Below are 22316 nucleotides of genomic sequence, written 5' to 3' on the forward strand. Positions count from 1 at the left end.
AATTACTGATCATCCCCAAGCAGAAATCATAAATCCCCAGCTGAGCATCCTCAAGATAGGATCAAACATCAAAATTACAATGACACGGAGATCCACCTTCTCAATCAAGATGTGTCAAATAGCATAAATCATAGTCATACGTCATAAATCATAAACATATTCATACAATTGCATATATGTTCATACATAATACATAATGCATCGTGACAAATGCGTACATAACATGCAAGATTCTCATTTATTTTGAGAATCCCGTCACATAAACGCATTACATGCATCATGACATGGCATAAAAAACTAACTTTGCTTTTTTAGGTTATTGCTGCAGTCAAATAAACAACTTCTACCTTTGGATCTAAGTCGATACCTTGGACAGTTCCTTAATGATCTACTTTCGGATCTAAGTCGATACCTTGGACGGTTCCTAAATGATCTACCTCAGATTTAAGTCGATACCTTTGACGGTTCCTTAATGATCTACCTTTGGATCTAAGTCGATACCTTGGACGGTTCCTTAATGATCTACCTTCGGATCTAAGTCGATACCTTGGACGGTTCCTTAATGATCTACCTTTGGATCTAAGTCGATACCTTGGACGGTTCCTTAATGATCTACCTTTGGATCTAAGTCGATACCTTGGACGGTTCCTTAATGATCTACCCTCAGATTTAAGTCGATACCTCGGACGGTTCCTTAAACAATCTACCTTCATATTTAAGTCGATACCTCGGACGGTTCCTTAAACAATCTACCTTCAAATTTAAGTCGATACCTCAGACGGTTCCTTAAACAATCAACTTTTCAGCGGAAACCTCGGACGGTTCCGTAATGATTAAACATTTATAAAGCGGACACCTCGGACGGTTCCACAACGATCAACTTTCAAAATCTAAGAGCGGTAACCTCGGACGGTTCCGTAACGATCATTCTCAAAGATCTAATTCAGTTACTACGAATGGCACTAACACGATCGACTCTCAGAGATCTAATTCCATCATCACGAATGGTGTGGACACGATCAATTACCTCCTCAGTCTAATTCAGCTACTACGAACGGTGCTGACACGATAAGAGATCTAATTCTATCATCACGAATGGTGTAGACATGATCATCTTTCAAAGATCTAATCCAGCTACTACGAACGGTGCTGACGGGATCGACCTTCCAGACATCTACTGATGCAATTTGGATTAGTCTAATGCACGAGTTATCCTTCAGCCTAACGCACGGTTTTCCAAACATCTGCTGATGCAAACTAGACCCAGTCTAACGTACGACTCAACCTAAATCTATCTCTCAGAAACGGTCTGACGTACGATGTATTCCGACTCTCAAGTATATCAAGTTGAATGGCATTTTCAAGCCCATCTCAATCATACATCTTCTCCACACACCTGGATGGCATCTTCAAGCCCATTTTCGACAAAAGTCCCTACTTCAGCTAGGGCAAATTTCTTGGTATTCTAGTGTTCAATCCTCTTCTACCTTTAGATTCTGACAGGCACACATGCCAATCTACATCTTCAGATATAAGAAGATTGAACAGGGGCAGCTGTCATAACCCAAAATTTGCCCTCACATAATCAAAATTGTCATTTTATTTCGATCAAATAACACGGCGCAATTGGTAAGGAAGTAAAGCTTGCAGGTATACGGTCACAAGTTCGAATCCACTACTCACAATTTTCCCTTTTAATTACTAACTTTATCTTATTTTTACTTTTTTTAAAATCACAAAAATTTTGTATCTGTTTTATTTTTATTTTTATTTTTTATTATTATTTTATTTTTAACTAATTTGCGCGGTTTGGTAATTAGGTTCTTACAAAATAGTATTTTTTTCTTTTTATCTTATATTCAAAAATCACAAAATAAAGAAAAAGATTGAAAAAGATTTTTCTTTTTTTGTATTTTAAGTTAATTTTGTTAATTGGTTAAAATATAGTCATAAATCTCAAACAAAAATCTTGGGCTTTTGGTTATTTTAATCAATTAGAGTCCATTTGATTTTGTGTTTTTAAACCTAATATCTATTATATATACTAATTAGGTTTAGGGACTAATCCTAAATTTTTTTCCACGATCCACACTCTGTTCCTCCACTTTGCCTTCACAATTTGGTTACAGTAGAAACCTGCTTCAATTTCCTTCACTCACCAGACTTGCACAGACCAATACACAAAAATCAGTTTTCCTCTTCATTACATCTACATCACTGAACCGAAAACAAATTTCCAATCACATACTCAATACATTCAATTTTCTCTCTGAAACAATATCCAGCATTGTATATACCAAAATCTTCACTAACTTATCAACTAAACCATACTTATTTTCAAACACCATTACAAATTCTTAAACACATTCCTCAACCTATATCATACTTCATTCATACTAATAACACAACACAATTTCACTGTATTTTGTTTAGTTGCAATTCTACTGTATCTCGTATAGTTTCTTTTGTTCTATGTTTTTGTAGGAAAAGAGAAAAAACCGTGATGCAAGACTCTCTTCAAAATCGTGACACGAAAGAGAGGTAGCAGAGGGGTGTTGAGGACGAATCAAACCGTTCCAAGGATCCAAAGGGCTCTCTCGGAACTCTCTGAAGCTAATACGCTTATCATAAACGCCTAAGGCATCAAGAATCGTCGTCGCCACGTTTATGGTTTGCCTATTCATTTTAATCTTTGATCTTGTTCATGTATACATCATAAATGTGTTTTGAATATATATTCATGATGCTGAGGATCTATATAATGTTTCTGGGTTGCTTGATTTGAGTTTTGGTACAGATATGGTCATACACCATTGTTAGGGTTCGGATTTTTCAGAAAAAGGGATCTTGATCAAAGCCGGTTTCAGGTTAAATTGAAAGGTCCACTCGGTTCGTGAGATGGTTTAAGATTGATCTGGGCCATTGGGTTGTGTTTACTGATGATAATTTGCAGGTTTAGACGGTCAGAACATGTGGCTACACGCGCAATCCGTAGGTAGAGGTTTTACCAACGGTTTGTCCGTAGGTATAGCCCCTGGGGAAAAAACGAAAGGTTGAAGACAAAGGGGGGTGGCCAGCGCGCGCGTTTGTTTTCAATTTTTGGTTTTCTTTTAAATCGATTATGTAATTTGTTCGTTAGTCCTTTGACAATAAGGTAAACATGGCTGAGTGGCAAAAGGGAACGCTGCTGATGCCCGAGGTTGGGGATATGATTCTTGCTCCCAACGTCTTTTTACTTACCTTATTTGATTTTCTCTATTTACAGATCCAGCGTTCATCATCTCGTGGATACACGATACGCCTTCCATCCAGAACCATTAGATCCTGCCACCAAAAGATCCAACGCGCGCCCGGATGAAGATCCACCATGAACTCTCCAAGCTTGCTGCACCAGATTACTCCCTCAGGTTTTTTTTAATTCTTTTATTACTTTTATCTTTATAGTTATTTTCTTTTATCCTTCTTTTCTTTAATTCTTTTAAAGATAAAAAATAAAACTTAACTTTTCTTTATAAATAACAAAATTTGTTTTTAATTAGATTTTTAATTTATTAGTTGAATTAGTCAATAACTTTAGTTTTTTTTTCTTTCATTTTAATTTAAGATTGATAATTAATTAGGTTTAATAATTAGTTTTTTTTTAATTTAAATTTTTAGGATTAATAATTGATTAGGTTTAATAATTTAGATTTAGGTTTAATAACTAAGTAGGTTTAGGTTTACTAATTAGGTTTAGGTTTACTAATTAGGTTAACCTTTAAGATTTAAGGTTTATCACCATGAGCACCCCACATTGTTTTCAAACATTGAATTTCTTCATTACCGCGAATTTCTCTTCTCATCTCCTATTCCAGTGTATGTCGCATGCCTTTAATTTTTGTTTTATTTAATTTCTGCCTTTATTTAACTTTTGTTTTATTTAATTTCTGCTTTAAATATCTTGCTTTATTTTTGCCTTTTTATTTTCGCGCCCAATTCTTCCTCTATAATGTATCTGCCCCAAAGCCTCGTAAAACGTTTTCTACCTTTCTGCCCTTTATTCTGTGTCCACAGGTGTTTATTGTAATAGTGTAGGACTATTAAACTGTTTTAAATTTCTGTATACTATTAACTGCGTGATTAGTAAAATAGGGAGTGACAAGATGATCAATCAATCGATAGCTAACCTTAATTCAAACATAAATAACTAAATCCAACTCACGTGATTGCTACACACACTCACCTCTAAGGTTTCCCCTCTTGTTGCCTGTTGCCTTCGATATCGATTAAATAGTCAAGTCCCTTCGAATATAGGGATACCTTAGCTTGCTGCCTTCGATTCCAAAATCACCATGTCCCTCCGATAAAAGATCATAGTCCCTTCGAGTTGCCTATGATAAATATGATCTCGTCCCTCGATTAAATGGTGATAGTCCCTTCGATTGCTAAGGTATCCTTACTGTTGCCTAAATGACTATTATATCCTTCCCTTAGACTACCTGCCCTCTTTATGGCATGGGACAGTCTTGTGACGAACGATTATCCACGATGACCCTTCGATGACCCGCAAATCCAATTGAAAGACTTCCTGCCCTCTCATGGTATGGATAGACCCTTTCGCCCGAAAGACTTAAAGAACACGAAAGACAATCTTAGGGTAGGTAGTTCTTAATTGCTTGCTCATATTCAAAACAAAATACTTTTCACACCTCCTATTTCAAAACAATTTCAAAACAATTTCAAAACAAGGCTACGCTTATTTACAAGCTAAAGTCCTTAACGAAATCCTTTTACTATTCACACACGACACTTCAAACTTTTCAAACAAACAAACAAGTGAGCTAAGCAATTAAGAGCCCATGGATAACCATGGATGCAAAGGGCGCCTTACACCTTCCCTTTATATAAATTACCCCCCGAACCCTATTTTATTTAAAAGGTTTTTCCTGTTCTTTTAGCCTTTCTAATTAATTTGGATAAAATAAAAGTCGGTGGCGACTCTTGCTTACCGCGACATTTCAAATAAAAGTCAGTTCACCGTATTACACATAGGTTTTCTCTTCCTTTCTTGAATTGCAAGTTTCATAGTTTTCAAAGAGGTAAAATTCTGAACCTCTAAACCTTTGAAGTTCTAGGCAAAGTGATGCTTCTAACACTTCCCAAATATCATATGGAAGTTGTTTGAACCATTGAAACCTCCCAAAAACACCAAGAACTCAAAATCACTACCTCACTTCCCAACTATGCATAACACTAGCCTTATCATGCCAAAATTAATTCCAGGCCAATTATGTCCAAGCTAATCATCCAAACACATTTCATATACCATATGTGAGCTATCCCAACCATCATTCATGACCTGTAACCTCTGAATCTTCAAATTCGATTCATACTCCAAAGCTCTGCAGATCGGGTTCCATGACCATGCTCAGATGATTTCAGGTTGTTCCAAGCATCCAGACACCTTCCATAATCATCATTGCAGCTATCCAAATCATCAAACAACATCTGTAACACTTCTATTGAAGAATTCAATCTCCAATTTTGCCGTTTTTGAAGGTAAGCCTCAGGAACTTCAAACTCATACATACATGCATCATAAACGAAATATTGATATACCATCTTGTTTTTGCACCTATGAGGATCATTAACCATCAATCAATTGCATCATAACTTGCATACACACGATTTCACATTGAATTTCAGTTTTAGGGTTCTTCATGTTCATCACAAAATTGATTACCTTAGAGTGAAAATAAATGAATTATGAGGCCACCATCATGTTCCTCGTGAAAAACCGAGTGAGATAGACCCTTTACATGATCAAAACAACAAAGTTTTAAAGATTTTCAAATTTCAGTTAGGGTTGTGTTCTTGGCGCGTTTTTTTGGTTTGGAAAATTCAAATCCTTGTTTTAAAATATAATCAATTGAACGCGTGCTCGGCCTCGTGCACGTGCTCTACCTCCCCTTCGTCCTTTATCGTCGTCTCTAGGCGGAACTATCCCAGCATGATACACATACTCATGTAAGCCTTCAACACGGTATGTCAAACAATGCATTTATTCCGTGAGGTTTTTCAAAATTTCAAACCGTTTTAAAACGAACGATCACAGTTTTTCAAAATAATAAACCATTTTTTTTTGTTTTCTTTTCAAAAGAAACTATTGATTAAATCTTTTTGGATTGATCAATTGATTTTCAAAACACTGGGCCTCTCGAATATTAGAGAGTATAAGTCCCATTCCTTTTTCTTTGTACAGTTTTTCTTTAAACAGAAAACTTCTTTCAAAACAAAACTTTCAAAGCTTTTCAAAAGCGAAACCTCGCGTTTTTTTAACAAAACAATCAACCATGTTTTATAAAATAAAACATGGGCCTCCACATAGGTATAAGTCGCATTCCCTTACATGAAATTAGGTATTTCATTGTACATACACCTTTTTTGTACATACCTCGATCAATTTGTTTTTAACCTTGAATATTCATTGTACATACACCTTTTTTGTACATACCTCGATCAATTTGTTTTTAACCTTGAATAACAAATCAAAAATGAAGGTTTTCTTTAAATCTTCCCAAAAATACCATGGGCCTCCATGTAGGTATAAGTCCCAAAGCCTTTGTAAATACTTGTTTACATAGCTTTTGAATAAACTCAATGGACCTCTCCCCGAGTATAAGTCCCGAGCCCCCGCGTATACAAATGGATCATCCTTACAGGTATATTTCCTTCATAAACTCCATTGTATACACACACTTTGTCATATATAACTGTTCATATTTGCTCATATTTGTTCATGTACTTGTTAATATTTGTTCGTACTTGTTCATATTTGTGATTGTGTTATGTATACTTGTTCAACTTAGTACAACACTAGGTTCCCCATAGCCTCCTATTGGGCTTCGTGCAAAGAATCTCCCTAGTTTAGGTTAGGACATAGAGTATGGTTTCCCGGTGAAATCGCTCTAAGAGCTCAAACCAACTATACCATGCCTCCTCTTGGGCTTCGTGCAAACGACTTGTGCCTCCCATAGCCTCCTCTTGGGCTTACAATGCAAGGACCCTCGATTGTCCCTCCCATAGCCTCCTCTTGGGCTTACAATGCAAGGACCCTCGGATAGCCTCCTCTTGGGCTTCGTACAAGGACCCACGGGCTTCTTATAAGCATCCCCAATATCCAAAACAAATACCCTAGGAAATTAGACATTTATCATCTCTATGATAGGAGTATCTCATCTATATCATCACAAACAATCAATCAATCAAATAACTCTTTTTGCCACAAGGCTGGCTAATCAATCAAACTTTTTGCCACCAGGCTGGCTGATTAATCAAAGTTTTTGCCACAAGGCTGGCTTCGTCGAAACTTTTGCCACAAGGCTGGCTGATTAATCAAAACCTTTTGTCATAAGGCTGACTTCATTGAAAGTTTTTGCCACAAGGCTGGCTAATCAACTTGTTTTTTGCCACAAGGCTGGCTAAACAAAAATCATCTTTATCATTCTAAGCGCCATAAGTGGCACAGCCCAGGGCTTATAATGAAAATATTTCAAACAAAATCAAACAGATGTATGTGATGATATAGATTAGATACATCGAACATTTAGATGACATTTGTCTCTTATCCTTTGCTTCCACTAGCATAAGTGGGAACTACGATTGCTCTGACTTTCTCAACATCCCTTTGAGAATACGTAGGCACAAGGTTGTATCCTTGGCGAGCAAAACTTCTCCCTCAAACCACTCAAACCTTAGCACCCGTAGACCCCGAGCTACAGATGCTCTGATTCCCTCTAAGGGATATGTATGCAGAAGATTGCGATGATCTTTGCGAGCATAATCAAACAAACACCTTAGTTTCCCACCTATTTCACAACAGAACCTCCACCATAACATAGAATGAAACAAACATAACAAAGAAGCCTATAGAGTACTATAGATACGTTGGGTGCTAATACCTTCCCTTCGTATAACCAACCCTCTTACCCAAGATCTCTCCCCCGCTTTTAAGGTTATTGCAGCTTTTTTCCTTTTCCTACTTTGGAAACAATAAAAAGTTTGGTCGTGACAAAAACAAAGAAAAATCTTTTTCTTGAGCACTCGAGCCCAAAGAAGGCATCAGGTGTCTCATCCCACAAACGATTTTTTTCCCCGCGACAGATATGGTACTTTAAAAATAGTCAACTATGTTATCAGGGAAGTACTCATCATCAACTTCCATTAAAGCATCCATGCTTTTTGGAAATCCTAGTAACTCGGCCAGCTGACGGGTGGTGAAACAGTAGGTGAATCCAAACAACCTGAATGAAACTCTTCTTCTATTGAATCCTAATTCAAGTCTAGGCTCATATCAGAGGGAACTCAGAAACTCTAAAGTCAGGTTGCGAAAAGTGGGTGTACGGGTGGTAAGGATATCCTCCCATCCAATCTGATGAAGCATAAAGTGCACACTTTCCCGGATACCTAGAACGGTCAGAGTCGCATCATGCGAAAAAGCAGTGAGACACATCTCACGCTGTGCCAGAATCTCATAGCGTCTCTGCTGATCCTCACTCCCAAAAGCAACTACCATATCATCAGTAAAGTTCATCTCTAAAGTCAGAAAAGAGGTTAGTACCCTGGAAGTTTTTAAAATCAGAATAAATTTTAAGTAAGTATCATTTAAAGACAAATGGAGTTAGTGTTTTGAAAAATAAATGAATATGATTTTTAATAAAACATTAAAATTTAAAATGATTTAAAAGAAAGTTAAAATTAAAAGGTGGGTTATCTCCCACGAAAGCACTTTGTTTAACGTCGCAAGCTCGACGAATCGATGGTTAGTTCATCGACTTGACGATTAACTCTACGAGCTTAAGACTATCAATGTAGTCTTTGTTTTCAACAATATGATAATGTTTTAATCGCTGCCCGTTTACAATGAAGTTATCGCTTGATTTCTCTTTAATTTCGACAGCGCCACTCGGAAATACTTTGGTAACTTCGAATGGACCATACCATCTTGAACGAAGTTTTCCTGGAAAGAGCTTAAGTCAAGAATTGAACAATAGCCCCACATCTCCTTCATTAAATTCCTTCCTAGAGATGCGCTTATCGTGCCACTTCTTTGTTCTTTCTTTATAAATCCTAGCATTCTGGTAGGCATCCAATCTAATTTCCTCTAACTCATTGATATCTAATAGCCTCCTTTCGCCTGTGGCAGTGTAGCTTAAGTTTAAGGTCTTTATGTCCCATTAAGCTTTGTGCTCTAGTTCTACCGGTAAATGGCATGATTTACCGTACACTAATTTGAAAAGCGGGGTTCCTATAGGTGTCTTGTAGGAAGTTCTATATGCCCACAATGCTTCGTGTAACTTAGTTGACCGATCTTTCTTAGATGTGGCAACAGTCCTTTCAAGTATCTGCTTAATTTGTCTATTCGAGACTTCAACTTGTCCACTCGTTTGTGGGTGGTAAGGTGTTGCTACACGGTGTCGGACTCCATATTTTACTAAGAGTTTTTCAAAAATTCTGGATATGAAGTGGGATCCTCCATCGCTAATAACTAATCTTGGTATACCAAATCTCAGGAAGATTATATTCTTGAACAACTTAATTACTACCCGTGCATCATTTGTTGGTGAGGCTACAGCTTCTATCCATTTAGACACGTAATCGACTGCGACAAGTATGTAGTTATTTCCAAAAGAAGATGGGAAGGGTCCCATGAAATCGATTCCCCACACATCAAAGATTTCTACTTCTAAAATGATGTATTATACTCTCTATTTCTTCTTCCGGAACACATCGGCGGAATATCCCATTAACGCCTCTCTTAAACAGCAAAGGTTCATCCCAATAATATTTTTTAAGATCATTGAAGAACTTCTTCTTTTGTGTATAAGTCATGTCAGGCGGAAGCACTCTCGCCGCTAAGTAATTGACGAAGTCAGCATACCATGGCAATGTGGTTCCGGTGCTTAGCGTTTTAACGACTTCGGTTTACGCTTTAGATTGTTCCAATGTGTCGCTTTCGGATTCTAATTGTGCTATTAAGCGTTCATAAGGGAAATCATCGTTGATTGGTGTTTCTTCAGGTTTAATACCTTCCATCCTAGATAAATGGTCAGCTACTACGTTTTCGGCTCCCTTTTTATCTTTGATTTCCAAATCAAATTCTTGTAACAGTAGGATCCTCCTTAATAGTCTCGGTTTTGCATCTTGTTTAGCTAGTATATACCTAATGGCTGCATGGTCGGTGTAAACTATTACCTTTGCTCCTATCAGATAGGAACGAAACTTATCTAACGCGAAGTCCACGGCCAAGAGTTCCTTTTCGGTTGTGGCGTAATTCATTTGTGCATGGTCTAGCTTCCTACTTGCGTAGTATATTGCGTGGAGTTTCTTATCTTTCCTTTGGCCTAAGACTGCTCCTACGGCATAGTCACTTGCATCGCACATAATTTCAAATGGTAAATTCCAGTCGGGTGGTTGCATTATGGGTGCAGATATGAGGGTTGTCTTTAGTACTTCAAAGGCTTCTAAACATTCATTATTGAAATTAAACTCGACGTCTTTCATTAAGAGGTTGGTCAGAGGTTTAGAGATCTTAGAAAAGTCCTTTATAAATCTTCTGTAGAAACCTGCGTGTCCTAAGAAGCTCCGTATTTCTCTAACTATTTTTGGGGGTTGGAGGTTCTCTATTACTTCGATCTTTGCTTTATCGACTTCAATCCCTCTTTCGGAGACGACATGTTCGAGTACAATCCCTTGTTTAACCATAAAGTGACACTTTTCCCAATTTAGGACGAGGTTAACTTGTACACATCTGTCCAATACTTTTTCTAGATTTGAAAGACATCCTTCGAAATCCTCCCCACATACAGAGAAGTCGTCCATAAAGACTTCCATGATGTTGTCTATGTAGTCAGCGAAAATTGACATCATGCATCTCAAAAATGTTGTTGGGGCGTTACATAATCTGAAAGGCATTCGCCTATAGGCGAATGTTCCATAAGGGCACGTGAAGGTTGTTTTCTCTTGGTCATCATGGTGAATTGGGATTTGAAAGAATCCTGAGTAACCATCCAGGTAACAGTAATAGGAGTGTTTTGCTAAGCGTTCGAGCATTTGGTCAATAAAGGGAAGAGGGAAATGGTCTTTCCTTGTGGCTTTGTTCAGTTTACGATAGTCAATACACATCCTCGCACCAGTCACCACTCTTTCAGCGATAGATTCTCCTGACTTATTTACGGTAACTGTTATGCCTCTTTCTTTGGTACGCAATGGACCGGACTTACCCACTGACTATCAGAGATTGAATATATAATTCCTGGATTTAGAAGTTTGGTGACTTCATCTTTAACTACTGTGCTCAGGATAGGGTTAATCCTCCTTTGATGTTCCCTAGAGGTTTTGCAATCTTCTTCCAACATGATGCGATGCATACATATGGAAGGACTTATCCCTTTCAGATCGGCAATGTTATATCCTTACGCAAATGGGTATTTTCTTAACACTTGTAACAGTTTTTCAGTTTCTGTTCCTCCTAACTCTGTGTTAAATATTACTGGTCTTTAGAGCTCATTGTCTAGGAATTCATATCTAAGAGTCTTGGGTAATGGCTTAAGGTCCAAGGTTGGTTTCTTAGGTCAAGGAATATGGTTGGGTGTTAAAGTTAAGCATTCGCTTAAGCTATCGTCTCGATATTTCGGACGCCAATTGTCATCTTCGAAAATTAGGGGCATCGGAATCTTTATAACTTCAGCGTAAGATTCTTCTGATAATCCTATCTCTCTTACACATTCATCAATAACGTCCACCAGATAGCATGTATCTTCTATAGTTGGGGCTTGAAGGAGTTGTGTCAGAATAAATTTGACCTTCTCCTCACCTACTTCGAATGTGAACTTGCCTTTCTTTACGTCTATAATAGCTCCAGCGGTAGCTAGAATTCGTCTTCCTAAGATTATAGGGGTATTGACGTCTTCCTTTATGTCCATAATTATGAAATCTGTAGGAATGTAGAATTGTCCGATGCGGACGGGTACATTTTCAAGAACACCTACAGGATACTTGACAGAATGGTCTGCAAGTTGTACTGACATTTTGGTTGGTCTCAGGTCTCCCATGTTAAGTTTCTCGCAAATGGACAAAGGCATTAGGCTAATACTAGCTCCTAAATCGCACAAAGCTTTGCCTGTGACAAATTTTCCTATATTGCAAGGTATAGAGAAACTCCATGGGTCTTTCAGCTTAGGTGGCATTTTATTTTGAATTATCGCACTGCATTCGGCAATGAGTATTACGGTCTCATTGTCTTCTATTTTTTTCTTATTCGATAGGATTTCTTTTAGGAATTTAGCATATGAGGGCATTTGTGTAATAGCTTCTGTAAAAGGAATTGTAATGTTCAATTGTTTAAGAAGTTCTACAAATTTCTTAAACTGCCTTATGCTTTTAGATTTTTCGAATCTTTGAGGGTATGGGATAGGTGGTTTATAGGGTGGTGGAGGTACGTATGGCACTTCTTTTTCCTCCGTCTCGCTTTGAGGGTAGGGATAGGTGGGTTACTTGATTTATCTTTGGGTCCACTTTCCTCCTCAGTTGTTTTACTAGGGTTTTGGAACATAGTAGGGTTTTTAAGCCTAGGGTCAGTTGGTTAGTCCATCTCTCTACCACTTCGCAGAATAATAGCATGAGCATGTCCTTTCGGATTCGGTTGTTGCTGTCCAGGAAATGTCCCGGAAGGTGCGGCAGTAGGTGCTTTTTGTTGTGCCACTTGAGAGATTTGTGTTTCAAGCATCTTATTGTGAGTGGCCAACGCGTCTACTTTAGTCGCCAACTGTTTGATTTGCTCATTAGTGTGTACGTTTTGGTTTAGGAAATCTTTATTAGTCTGAGTTTGAGTGGCTATGAGATTTTACATCATTAATTCTAGGTTAGACTTCCTAGGGGTGTTAGGAGCAGCGAAGGGTGCCTTTTGATATCCAGGAGGTATACTAGGTGCTTGGCCAGGTGCATATAAGGCACTATTGTTCTTATACGAGAAGTTAGGGTGATTTTTCCATCCTGGGTTATATGTGTTTGAGTAAGGGTTTCCTTGAGCATAGTTTACTGGTTCGGGGGAAACTCCTGCCAAAAGATGGCACTCGGGGGCAGCATGTCCAGGCATCCCGCATATTTCGCAATTTGGGGAAACAGTAGCCACGGCGGCTACAGGTGCTACAGTCAGGTTCTCGATCTTCTGAGTTAGGGCATCGACTTTGGCGTTAACGCGGTCGAGGCTACTTATCTCGTACATACCACTCTTCGCTGAAGATTTCTCTCCAGAAATTCTCTCTGACGGGGCTCTCTCGCTTCCCCATTGATAATGGTTTTGAGCCATACTTTCGATAAGTGCGTAGGCATCGGCATATTCTTTGTCCATCAGTGCGCCACCTGCGGCGGCGTCAATTGTAAGTCTCGTGTTGTAGAGGAGACCATTGTAGAAGGTATGGATAACTAACCATTCTTCTAATCCGTGATGTGGACAGAGTCTCAGCATGTCCTTGTATCTCTCCCACGCTTCGAATAAGGACTCGTTGTCTTTTTGTCTAAACCCATTGATCTGGGCTCTTAGCATGGCGGTTTTACTAGGTGAAAAATATCGTGCCAGGAAGACTTTCTTAAGTTCATTCCAAGTAGTGACAGAATTTGCGGGTAAAGACTGGAGCCAAGCTCTAGCTCTATCCCTCAGTGAAAAAGGAAAAATGCGTAGTCGGATAGCTTCCGAACTGACACCATTTTCTTTTACAATGTCTGTGTATTGCAAGAACACTGACAGATGAAGATTAGGGTCTTCCATCGAATTTCCAAAAAATTGATTTTGTTGTACTGTTGACAACAAAGATGGCTTTAGCTCGAAATTGTTCACCTCAATAGCAGGAGCAACAATGCTATTGTGTGGTTCAGCTTACGAAGGAATGGCATAAGACTTGAGAGGACGTGGTTGTTCTCCAACTGGTTCAGAAGTAGGATTAGGAACAAGAGTGCGAGTTCGTCGTAACCGACGTGATACAGTGATAGAATGCTCCGGTTCGGGAATTGGCAGCACTAAGTCTTCACTTCGAGAGCGAGTACTTGGCATGCACAAAGGGAATTAGAGTAATTTGAATTTGCCTTAGTCTCTACAACGTAACGGTTAATTAAGATATCGACTAAATTAGTCCCCAACAACGGCGCCAAAAACTTGATCGCGACAAAGTGGGTATGTCTGTGATTATGACTGCAAGTGCACAGTCTATCGCGTAGTTTTTAATGATATCGAACCCAAAGGACTAAGAATCGACCTAATGTAGTTAATTGTCACTACGTAAATCTAAGGCTATCGTTTAATTGATTAAGATCAGATGGGGGAAATAAATGAATAGAATTAAATTAAATCAAAAGGGAATTTATATCAGTATGTAATAGTTGGACGTCGGGGATCTAGTAAACTATCTACGCGGATCGTAATTTAAAAATACTTTTCTGTAGAAATCATTAGTTTAAAAACCTTCCTCTCACACTCTCGTGTTTATTGATTATGATTTCATTATTAAACCTAAGTGAGCACTCTCACTGTATCAATTAAAGTTTAAAATGATTTTTGAAAACAAATGAAGACTAATTAACCTTAAAGTGCTCTCGCTGTATTTAAGGTTAATGCTTAATTCCTACTGTCCAGTTAAAACCTCAAACTCTCGTTTTTATTGATCCTAACTTTTATCGTTTTTAACTCTCGTTACAAAACAATTTAATTAAGCATTAGAAATTATAACCATATAAATAAATTTTTGTTAATAAATTACGTCAATAGCGCCACTAGATTCCCTCAGTTATATGACTTTACATACCGATAATGGATATTTAGCCGGACATTATTTTGATAGACAAATCAGAACAGATATAACAGATATTAATTAATCCGGACATAATTTGATAAATTAACATGAACAGTAGATAATAATTAATGCTAATAAATAAACCTGAATTAAATTGCAGACTGAAAAATTGAAATCTTACAGCACTGATTCTTGAATCCGGGACTTGTAATAAATGCTAAAACTAAATCTAATCCTAAAAACTAAAAAACTAAATCTGAAGCTAAAAAAGAAACTGAATAGAAATAGAATTTCCGGTGTGGAAATTGTAACACCCCTCTAATAACCCACGGCAATTAAACAAATATTAATCAGAGTAAACATGCAAGAGGTGTCACAATTCATAAATAAAAGAATACACACGTTCGGCACATGTCATGCGTTCACTGAAACATCTGAAATTATAACTCATTAATTAAAAACCATGTTTACACAGCGGAATTGAATCAACAAGTCAACATTACATCATAAATGTATTAGACTTCAAAAATAAGCAAATAGAGTTATAATCAAAACTCCAAAACAACACGTTCCCAGTGTTACATCTACCAAAGCATGACACCGACACTATAACTAAAAACCGACTTATGAGCTAATCCTCACCAAGTCGCGCTGCTATCCTCAATCTGAAAATGACAACAAGTAAGGGTGAGTCTCATCACAATTAACCAATGTTATTGCATCATAAATAACAATATATCATAGTTATATCATTCACCCAATCGTTTCATATTCAGACACATCATTGTCACACATCTACAACAATCAAGTCATCACATAACATATATTAATCATGTCATAAGAAAAATCATGCATATGTATGAAACTGACACTATGCATGTGGTACCAAACATCACCAGTGGGAGAACCCACCGACCGATCTATCATCATCCAGATACGCCCCTGCCAGCACAGATTCCACACAATGGGAATCCTGCCCTTCACTGCATCCTCTCATCATTAGGATACAGCCCTCATCAAATGGCTATGAATGCATGCAACACATATATATATATATATATAACATACCATCATCATCATCATACTATGAGTAGCCTCATCTATACTCATACATCATCATTCATCATCATCATCATTAACATGTTCATATATATATATATATATACAAATGCACCATTCATTAAAATCATACAACAATAAATCATACAGAATCGTCAGTTCGAAAGTTACACGCCATTAATTTTCAAAAACCACAAAACAACAAAAATCTGCAGTCACGCTGACCATACGCGTACCAACAGAGGCCAAAAACCACACAGCACACACCCATACGCATACCATACGGGTATGAACAGAATCAAAATTCCACACAAAACAGGCACATACGCGTATCAACAGCCCATACGCATACCAACACCATGCCATACGCGTATCATACGCGTACCAGCAGAATGGCACATTCTGGTGCCCCATGGGGAGCGTACCATACGCGTACCACACCCCCCATACGCGTACCATACGCGTACCATACGTGAATGGACAGCAATTCCAAAAACCTGCAACTTACCCATTCGTCTTCCTCGCGAGTTCATCTGCACAGTCTGCGATTTGGGTCTCAGAAACCAGAAAATTCACATACTAACATCACATAATTCACCCAACAATCACAGTATATGATTCTATAATTGACTTCATTCACCATACCCTAAATCTACTCAGTTATTAGGGATTTAACAGTTATAGATCCAATCTAAATGATGAACACAAACAGAAAATCCAGAACATAGAATCAATTATCCAAACAATACTCCTAATCCATACTATCATCCATAATACGATAATAAAGATTAAATGGAGAGTCTCCCCTTACCTTAGACAAGAGTTCTTGATCTTTGGTCTCTCCCTCTACAGTTCTCCTTCACGTTCCTCGTTCCCAAAACTTCTGTTCTTTCACGTTCTTTCTTTGTTTCCCAAGTCCCAATTGTTTTATGAAAATAATAATAAAATTAGTAAAAGGTTTATTAAATCACCCCCCCTTCTTTTACTATTTCCTCACATGGCCCAAATACCATAAACCATTATTTATCCATTATTTTCACAAAATCCTTAATAATTCTAACTATTAATTCAATATTCCAATTAAATTAATATTAAAATTATACGGGTGTTACAACTCTCCCCCACTAAAAGAGTTTTCGTCCTCGAAAACATACCTCAGGTAAAGAGTTCTGGGTAAGAGTCCTTCATCTGACTCTCTAGCTCCCAGGTAACGTTTCCTTCAGCAGGTCCTCCCCAAGCCACTCTGACCAAAGTTATTTCCTTGCCACGCAATTGCCTCAGTCTTCGGTCTTCCATTCTCACAGGTAAAGTCTCAACCGTCAAGTTGTCTTTCACCTGTACATCATCTACTTAAATCACGTGGGACGGATCCGAAATGTATTTCCTCAACTGAGACACATGAAATACATCATGCAAGTTTGCAAGCATCGACGGTAGAGCGATATGATAAGCCACTTCTCCCACTCTTTCAGAAATTTGGAGTGGTCCAATAAAACGCGGAGTCAACTTCTTTGACTTCAATGCTCTACCAATACCCGTCATAGGAGTAACTCTCATAAACACATGATCTCCCTCTTGAAACTCAAGTGTTTTTCTCCTCTTGTCATGATAACTCTTCTAACGACTCTGAGAAGCTTTCATCTTCTCTTGAATCATCTTAATCTTCTCTGTAGTCTGTTGTGCAATTTCTGGTCCAATCACAGTGCTCTCACCGGATTCGTACCAACACAACGGCGTCTTACATCTCCTACCATACAAAGCCTCAAACGGAGCCATACCGATACTTGAATGATAATCGTTGTTGTAGGTAAACTCAATCAAAGGCAGATAACTATCCCAAGTACCTCCTTTTTCCAACACACAAGCCCTCAACAGATCCTCTAACGATTGAATCTTCCTCTCAGTCTGTCCATCTGTCTGCGGATGATAAGCAGAACTCAATCTCAGCTTAGTACCTAAAGCTTTCTGCAAACCTTCCCAGAACTTAGACGTAAACCTCGGGTCCCTGTCTGACACGATACTTGAAGGAATACGATGCAGACTCATTATCTTCTCAATATACAATTGAGCCAGCTTCTCCATCAGATAATCCATTCTTACCGGTATGAAATGTGCAGACTTCGTCAACCTGTCCACCACGACCCAGATAGCTTCACAATTTCTGACAATTCTCGGCAAACCCGAGACAAAATCCATTGACATGCTATCCCACTTCCACTCAGGAATAAACATCGGTTGCATAAACCCAGATGGTTTCTGATGCTCAATCTTTGACTTCTGGCAAGTCAAACAAGAATATACAAACTCAGCAATTTCCTTCTTCATTCCAGGCCACCAAAACAACTTTTTCAAATCATGATACATCTTGGTAGCACCAGGATGAATACTCAACCCACTACGGTGTCCTTCTTCTAAAATACGCTTTCGGAGTTCATCAATATCAGGAACACAAACTCGGTCACCAAACCTCAATATACCGTTCTCATCAACCTTGAATTCACCACTCTTGCCTTGATTAATTAAAGTCAATTTATCGATTAATTCGACGTGAGCTTTCTGACCTTCTCTGATTTCTTCAAGAATACTACTAGTCAGCTTCAGCATACCCAATTTGACACTAGTAGGAGTACCTTCACACACTAAACTCAAGTCTCTGAATTGTTCAATCAAATCCAATTCCTTCACCATGAGCATAGACATATGCAATGTCTTCCTACTCAATGCATCAGCAACTACGTTTGCTTTACCCGGATGGTAATTCAAACCAAAATCATAATCTTTAAGGAATTCTAACCACCTTCTCTGCCTCATATTCAACTCTTTCTGATCAAAGAGATACTTCAGACTCTTATGATCACTGAACATATCAAACCTCGAACCATACAAATAATGTCGCCACAACTTCAAAACAAAAACCACAGCTGCCAACTCTAAATCATGAGTCAGATAATTCCTTTCATTCACTTTGAGTTGTCTCGACGCATAAGCGACCACTTGTTGATTCTGCATCAGCACACCACCTAAACCCATCAACGAAGCATCACAATAAACCACAAACGATTCTGTCGGATTCGGAAAAATCAAGATAGGAGCACTAGTCAACCTCCTCTTCAGTTCTTGGAATCCTTCTTCACACTTTGCATCCCAAATAAAAGCTTGACCCTTCCTGGTCAATTTAGTTAAGGGCAATGCTGATTTCGAAAATCCTTCTATAAACTTCCTGTAATAACCTGCAAGACCAAGAAAACTACGAATCTCTGACACTGACTTCGGCGCTTCCCACTGAGTTCGGCGCTTCGACAGCAATACCATTCTTGGAAATCACGTGTCCCAAAAAAATGACTTCTTCCAACCAAAATTCACACTTCGACAGTTTGGCAAAAAGTTGCTTCTCTTTCAACAGCTCTAACACAGTTCTAAGATGTTCTGCATGTTCTTCCTCACTCTTAGAATATATCAGGATATCATCTATAAATACCACTACAAACTTGTCGAGATAAGGATGAAAGATCCAATTCATATATTCCATAAAGACACCAGGTGCATTAGTAACTCCAAACGGTATTACAGAATACTCGTAATGTCCATACCTTGTTCTAAAAGCAGTCTTCTGAATGTCGTCATCTTTCACACGAATCTGGTGATACCCAGACCTCAGATCAATCTTACTAAACACACGCGCTCCAACCAACTGATCCATCAAATCATCAATCCTCGACAATGGATACCGATTCTTGATAGTAACCTTGTTCAATTGTCTGTAATCCACACACAGCCTCATCGAACCCTCTTTCTTCTTCACTAGTAACACAGGCGCACCCCACGGAGAAACACTAGGACGAATGAATTTCTTCTCAAGCAATTCTTCCAACTGCTTCTTCAATTCAGCCAATTCAGACGGCGACATACGATACGGTGCCATCGACACTGGACTAGTTCCCGGAACCAAATCAATAGAAAACTCCACTTCTCTTTACGGTGGTAATTCATTCACATCTTCTGGAAAAACTTCTAGAAACTCACATACCACTGGTAGTTCGACGCTCGCCACTTTCTCTTTCAAATCCATCAATGCAAACAACATAAACACTGTTGCACCATCCCCGATAGCCTCATTCACCTGTCTAGCTGTCATTCCCAGATTATCAGGACCAACCTCTTCAGGAAAAATTACCGTCTTCGCAAAGCAGTTGATATGAACACGGTTGAATTCCAACCAGTTCATTCCCAGGATTACATCGAGTTGTTTCAACGGAAGGCACACTAAGTCCATCCTGAATTCTCTACCAAAAATGTCAACCGGGCAATTCAAGCATGCAGACGAAGTAGTTACTGAACTCGACGCAGGAGTGTCAATAACCATACTTCCATTTATGTCAGATATCTCTAGATTCAACCTCGTAGCACAATCCAAAGAAATAAAAGAATGAGTTGCTCCAGTATCAATAATCGCAACTAAAGGTGTGCCATGAATGAAACACGTACCTTTAATCAATCTGTCTTCTGGAGTAGTCTCTGACCCTGTCAAAGCAAAAACCTTTCCTCCCGCTTGGTTCTTCTTTGGCTTGGTACAATTCGGACTAATGTGACCCTCTTCACCACAGTTGTAGCAAGTCACAACCCTATTCTTACAATCAGCAGCAATGTGGCCCACTTGGTCACATTTGTAACACTTCTTCTGATCAAGCTTGCACTCGTTCCTACGATGTCCCATCTCACCACAATTATAGCATCTGATACGAGCACTGGAATCTCCCCCACTGGGTTTCTTCCAATCAGCAGACTTACCTCTACCATATGGCTTACCTCTATCCATAGGTTTCTTACCCTTCCTGTCAACCAACTCGCGAGAGTGAGATGACTTCAGCTTGATGTTATCCTCCTCAAAAATCCTGCTACAATCCACTAAGTCAACAAACCTCTGAATCCTCTGGTACCTAATGCCCTGCTTGATCTCATCACGAAGGCCATTCTCAAATTTGACACATTTTGAGAATTCACTGGCTTCATCATTATTGTAATGCACATAGTACTTTGCCAGTTCCACAAACTTTGCAGCATACTATGGTACCGTCATATTACCTTGGACCAGCTCCAGAAATTCAATCTCTTTTCTGCCCCTGACATCCTCAGGAAAATACCTTCTCAGAAATTCCCTCTTGAATATAGCCCAAGTAATTTCTATACCATCAGTATCAAGTTCAGCTCTGGTTGCCAACCACAAGTCATCAGCTTCCTCAGACAGCATGTGTGTGCCATACCTCACATTGAGGTTCTCAGCACAATCAATTGAAGGATAGAAAAACACTTAGAAAGGGGGGGTTTGAATAAGTGTAGTCTAAAAACTTGAACGATAAAAACAATATGCACAGATATTTTTATCCTGGTTCGTTGTTAACTAAACTACTCCAGTCCACCCCCACGGAGTGATTTACCTCACTTGAGGATTTAATCCACTAATCGCAACAGATTACAATGGTTTTCCACTTAGTCCACGACTAAGTCTTCTAGAGTATCCTGATCACAACCTGATCACTCTAGGAACAAATGCTTAGACACAAGCTAAGACTTTCTTAGAGTATCCTGACCACCACGTGATCACTCTAATTACAACTGCTTAGACACAAGCTAAGACTTCCTAGAGTATCCTGATCAACACTTGATCACTCTAGTTACTTACAAATTAATGTAATCAATTCTAAGAGTATTACAAATGCTTCTAAAAAGCTATAATCACAACAGTGATATTTCTCTTAACGTTTAAGCTTAATCTCACTAATATATTACAACAGCAATGTAGTGAGCTTTGATGAAGATGAAGTTTCTGAGCTTTGAATTGAACAGCATTTCAGCAAGTCTTTCAGAATAATTTCGTTCAGAAAAATGGTAACCTTGCTTCTCATCAGAACTTCATATTTATAGGCGTTTGAGAAGATGACCGTTGAGCGCATTTAATGCTTTGCATGTTCCGTACAGCTTTGCATTTAATGTTTCACGCTTTTGTCAACTACCTTGAGCCTTGTTCACGCTGTGTCTACTGACGTTGGCTTTAATAGCTTCCAACGTTCCTTTTGTCAGTCAGCGTAGCCTGCCAGCTGTACTTTCTTCTGATCTGATGTTTGAATATAATATTTGAATATCATCAGAGTCAAACAGCTTGGTGCATAGCATCTTCTTGTCTTCTGACCTTGAAGTGCTTCTGAGTGTGATACCATGAGAACTTCAGTGCTTCTGCTTCTGACCTCAAGTTCTTCTGATGCTTCCATAGACCCATGTTCTGATTTTGCGTTGACCATCTTCTGATGTCTTGCCAGACCATGTTCTGATGTTGCATGCTTAACCTTCTGAGACAAAGCTTCTGAGCGCTGATTTGTGCATACTCTTTATATATTTCCTGAAATGGAAATTGCAATGTATTAGAGTACCACATTA

At 38.6% G+C, this 22316-nt stretch overlaps 2 protein-coding genes and 1 non-coding gene across 3 annotated transcripts; 1 reads left to right on the forward strand and 2 right to left on the reverse strand.

Annotated features, from left to right (window-relative positions):
* Window positions 1-11612: 11612 nt before the first annotated feature.
* LOC131632821 (uncharacterized) lies at window positions 11613-12092 on the reverse strand. The gene has a single exon (XM_058903550.1). The coding sequence runs from the start codon at window positions 12090-12092 to the stop codon at window positions 11613-11615; it is 480 nt and encodes a 159-aa protein (XP_058759533.1).
* A 791-nt stretch (window positions 12093-12883) lies between these two features.
* LOC131632822 (uncharacterized) lies at window positions 12884-13807 on the reverse strand. The gene has a single exon (XM_058903551.1). The coding sequence runs from the start codon at window positions 13805-13807 to the stop codon at window positions 12884-12886; it is 924 nt and encodes a 307-aa protein (XP_058759534.1).
* LOC131632833 (small nucleolar RNA R71) lies at window positions 13479-13585 on the forward strand. The gene has a single exon (XR_009293151.1). It is a non-coding gene; the product is annotated as a small nucleolar RNA R71 (small nucleolar RNA).
* Window positions 13808-22316: the final 8509 nt, after the last annotated feature.

This window comes from Vicia villosa, unplaced genomic scaffold, assembly GCF_029867415.1.
Source record: "Vicia villosa cultivar HV-30 ecotype Madison, WI unplaced genomic scaffold, Vvil1.0 ctg.001024F_1_1, whole genome shotgun sequence".
NCBI lineage: Eukaryota > Viridiplantae > Streptophyta > Magnoliopsida > Fabales > Fabaceae > Vicia > Vicia villosa.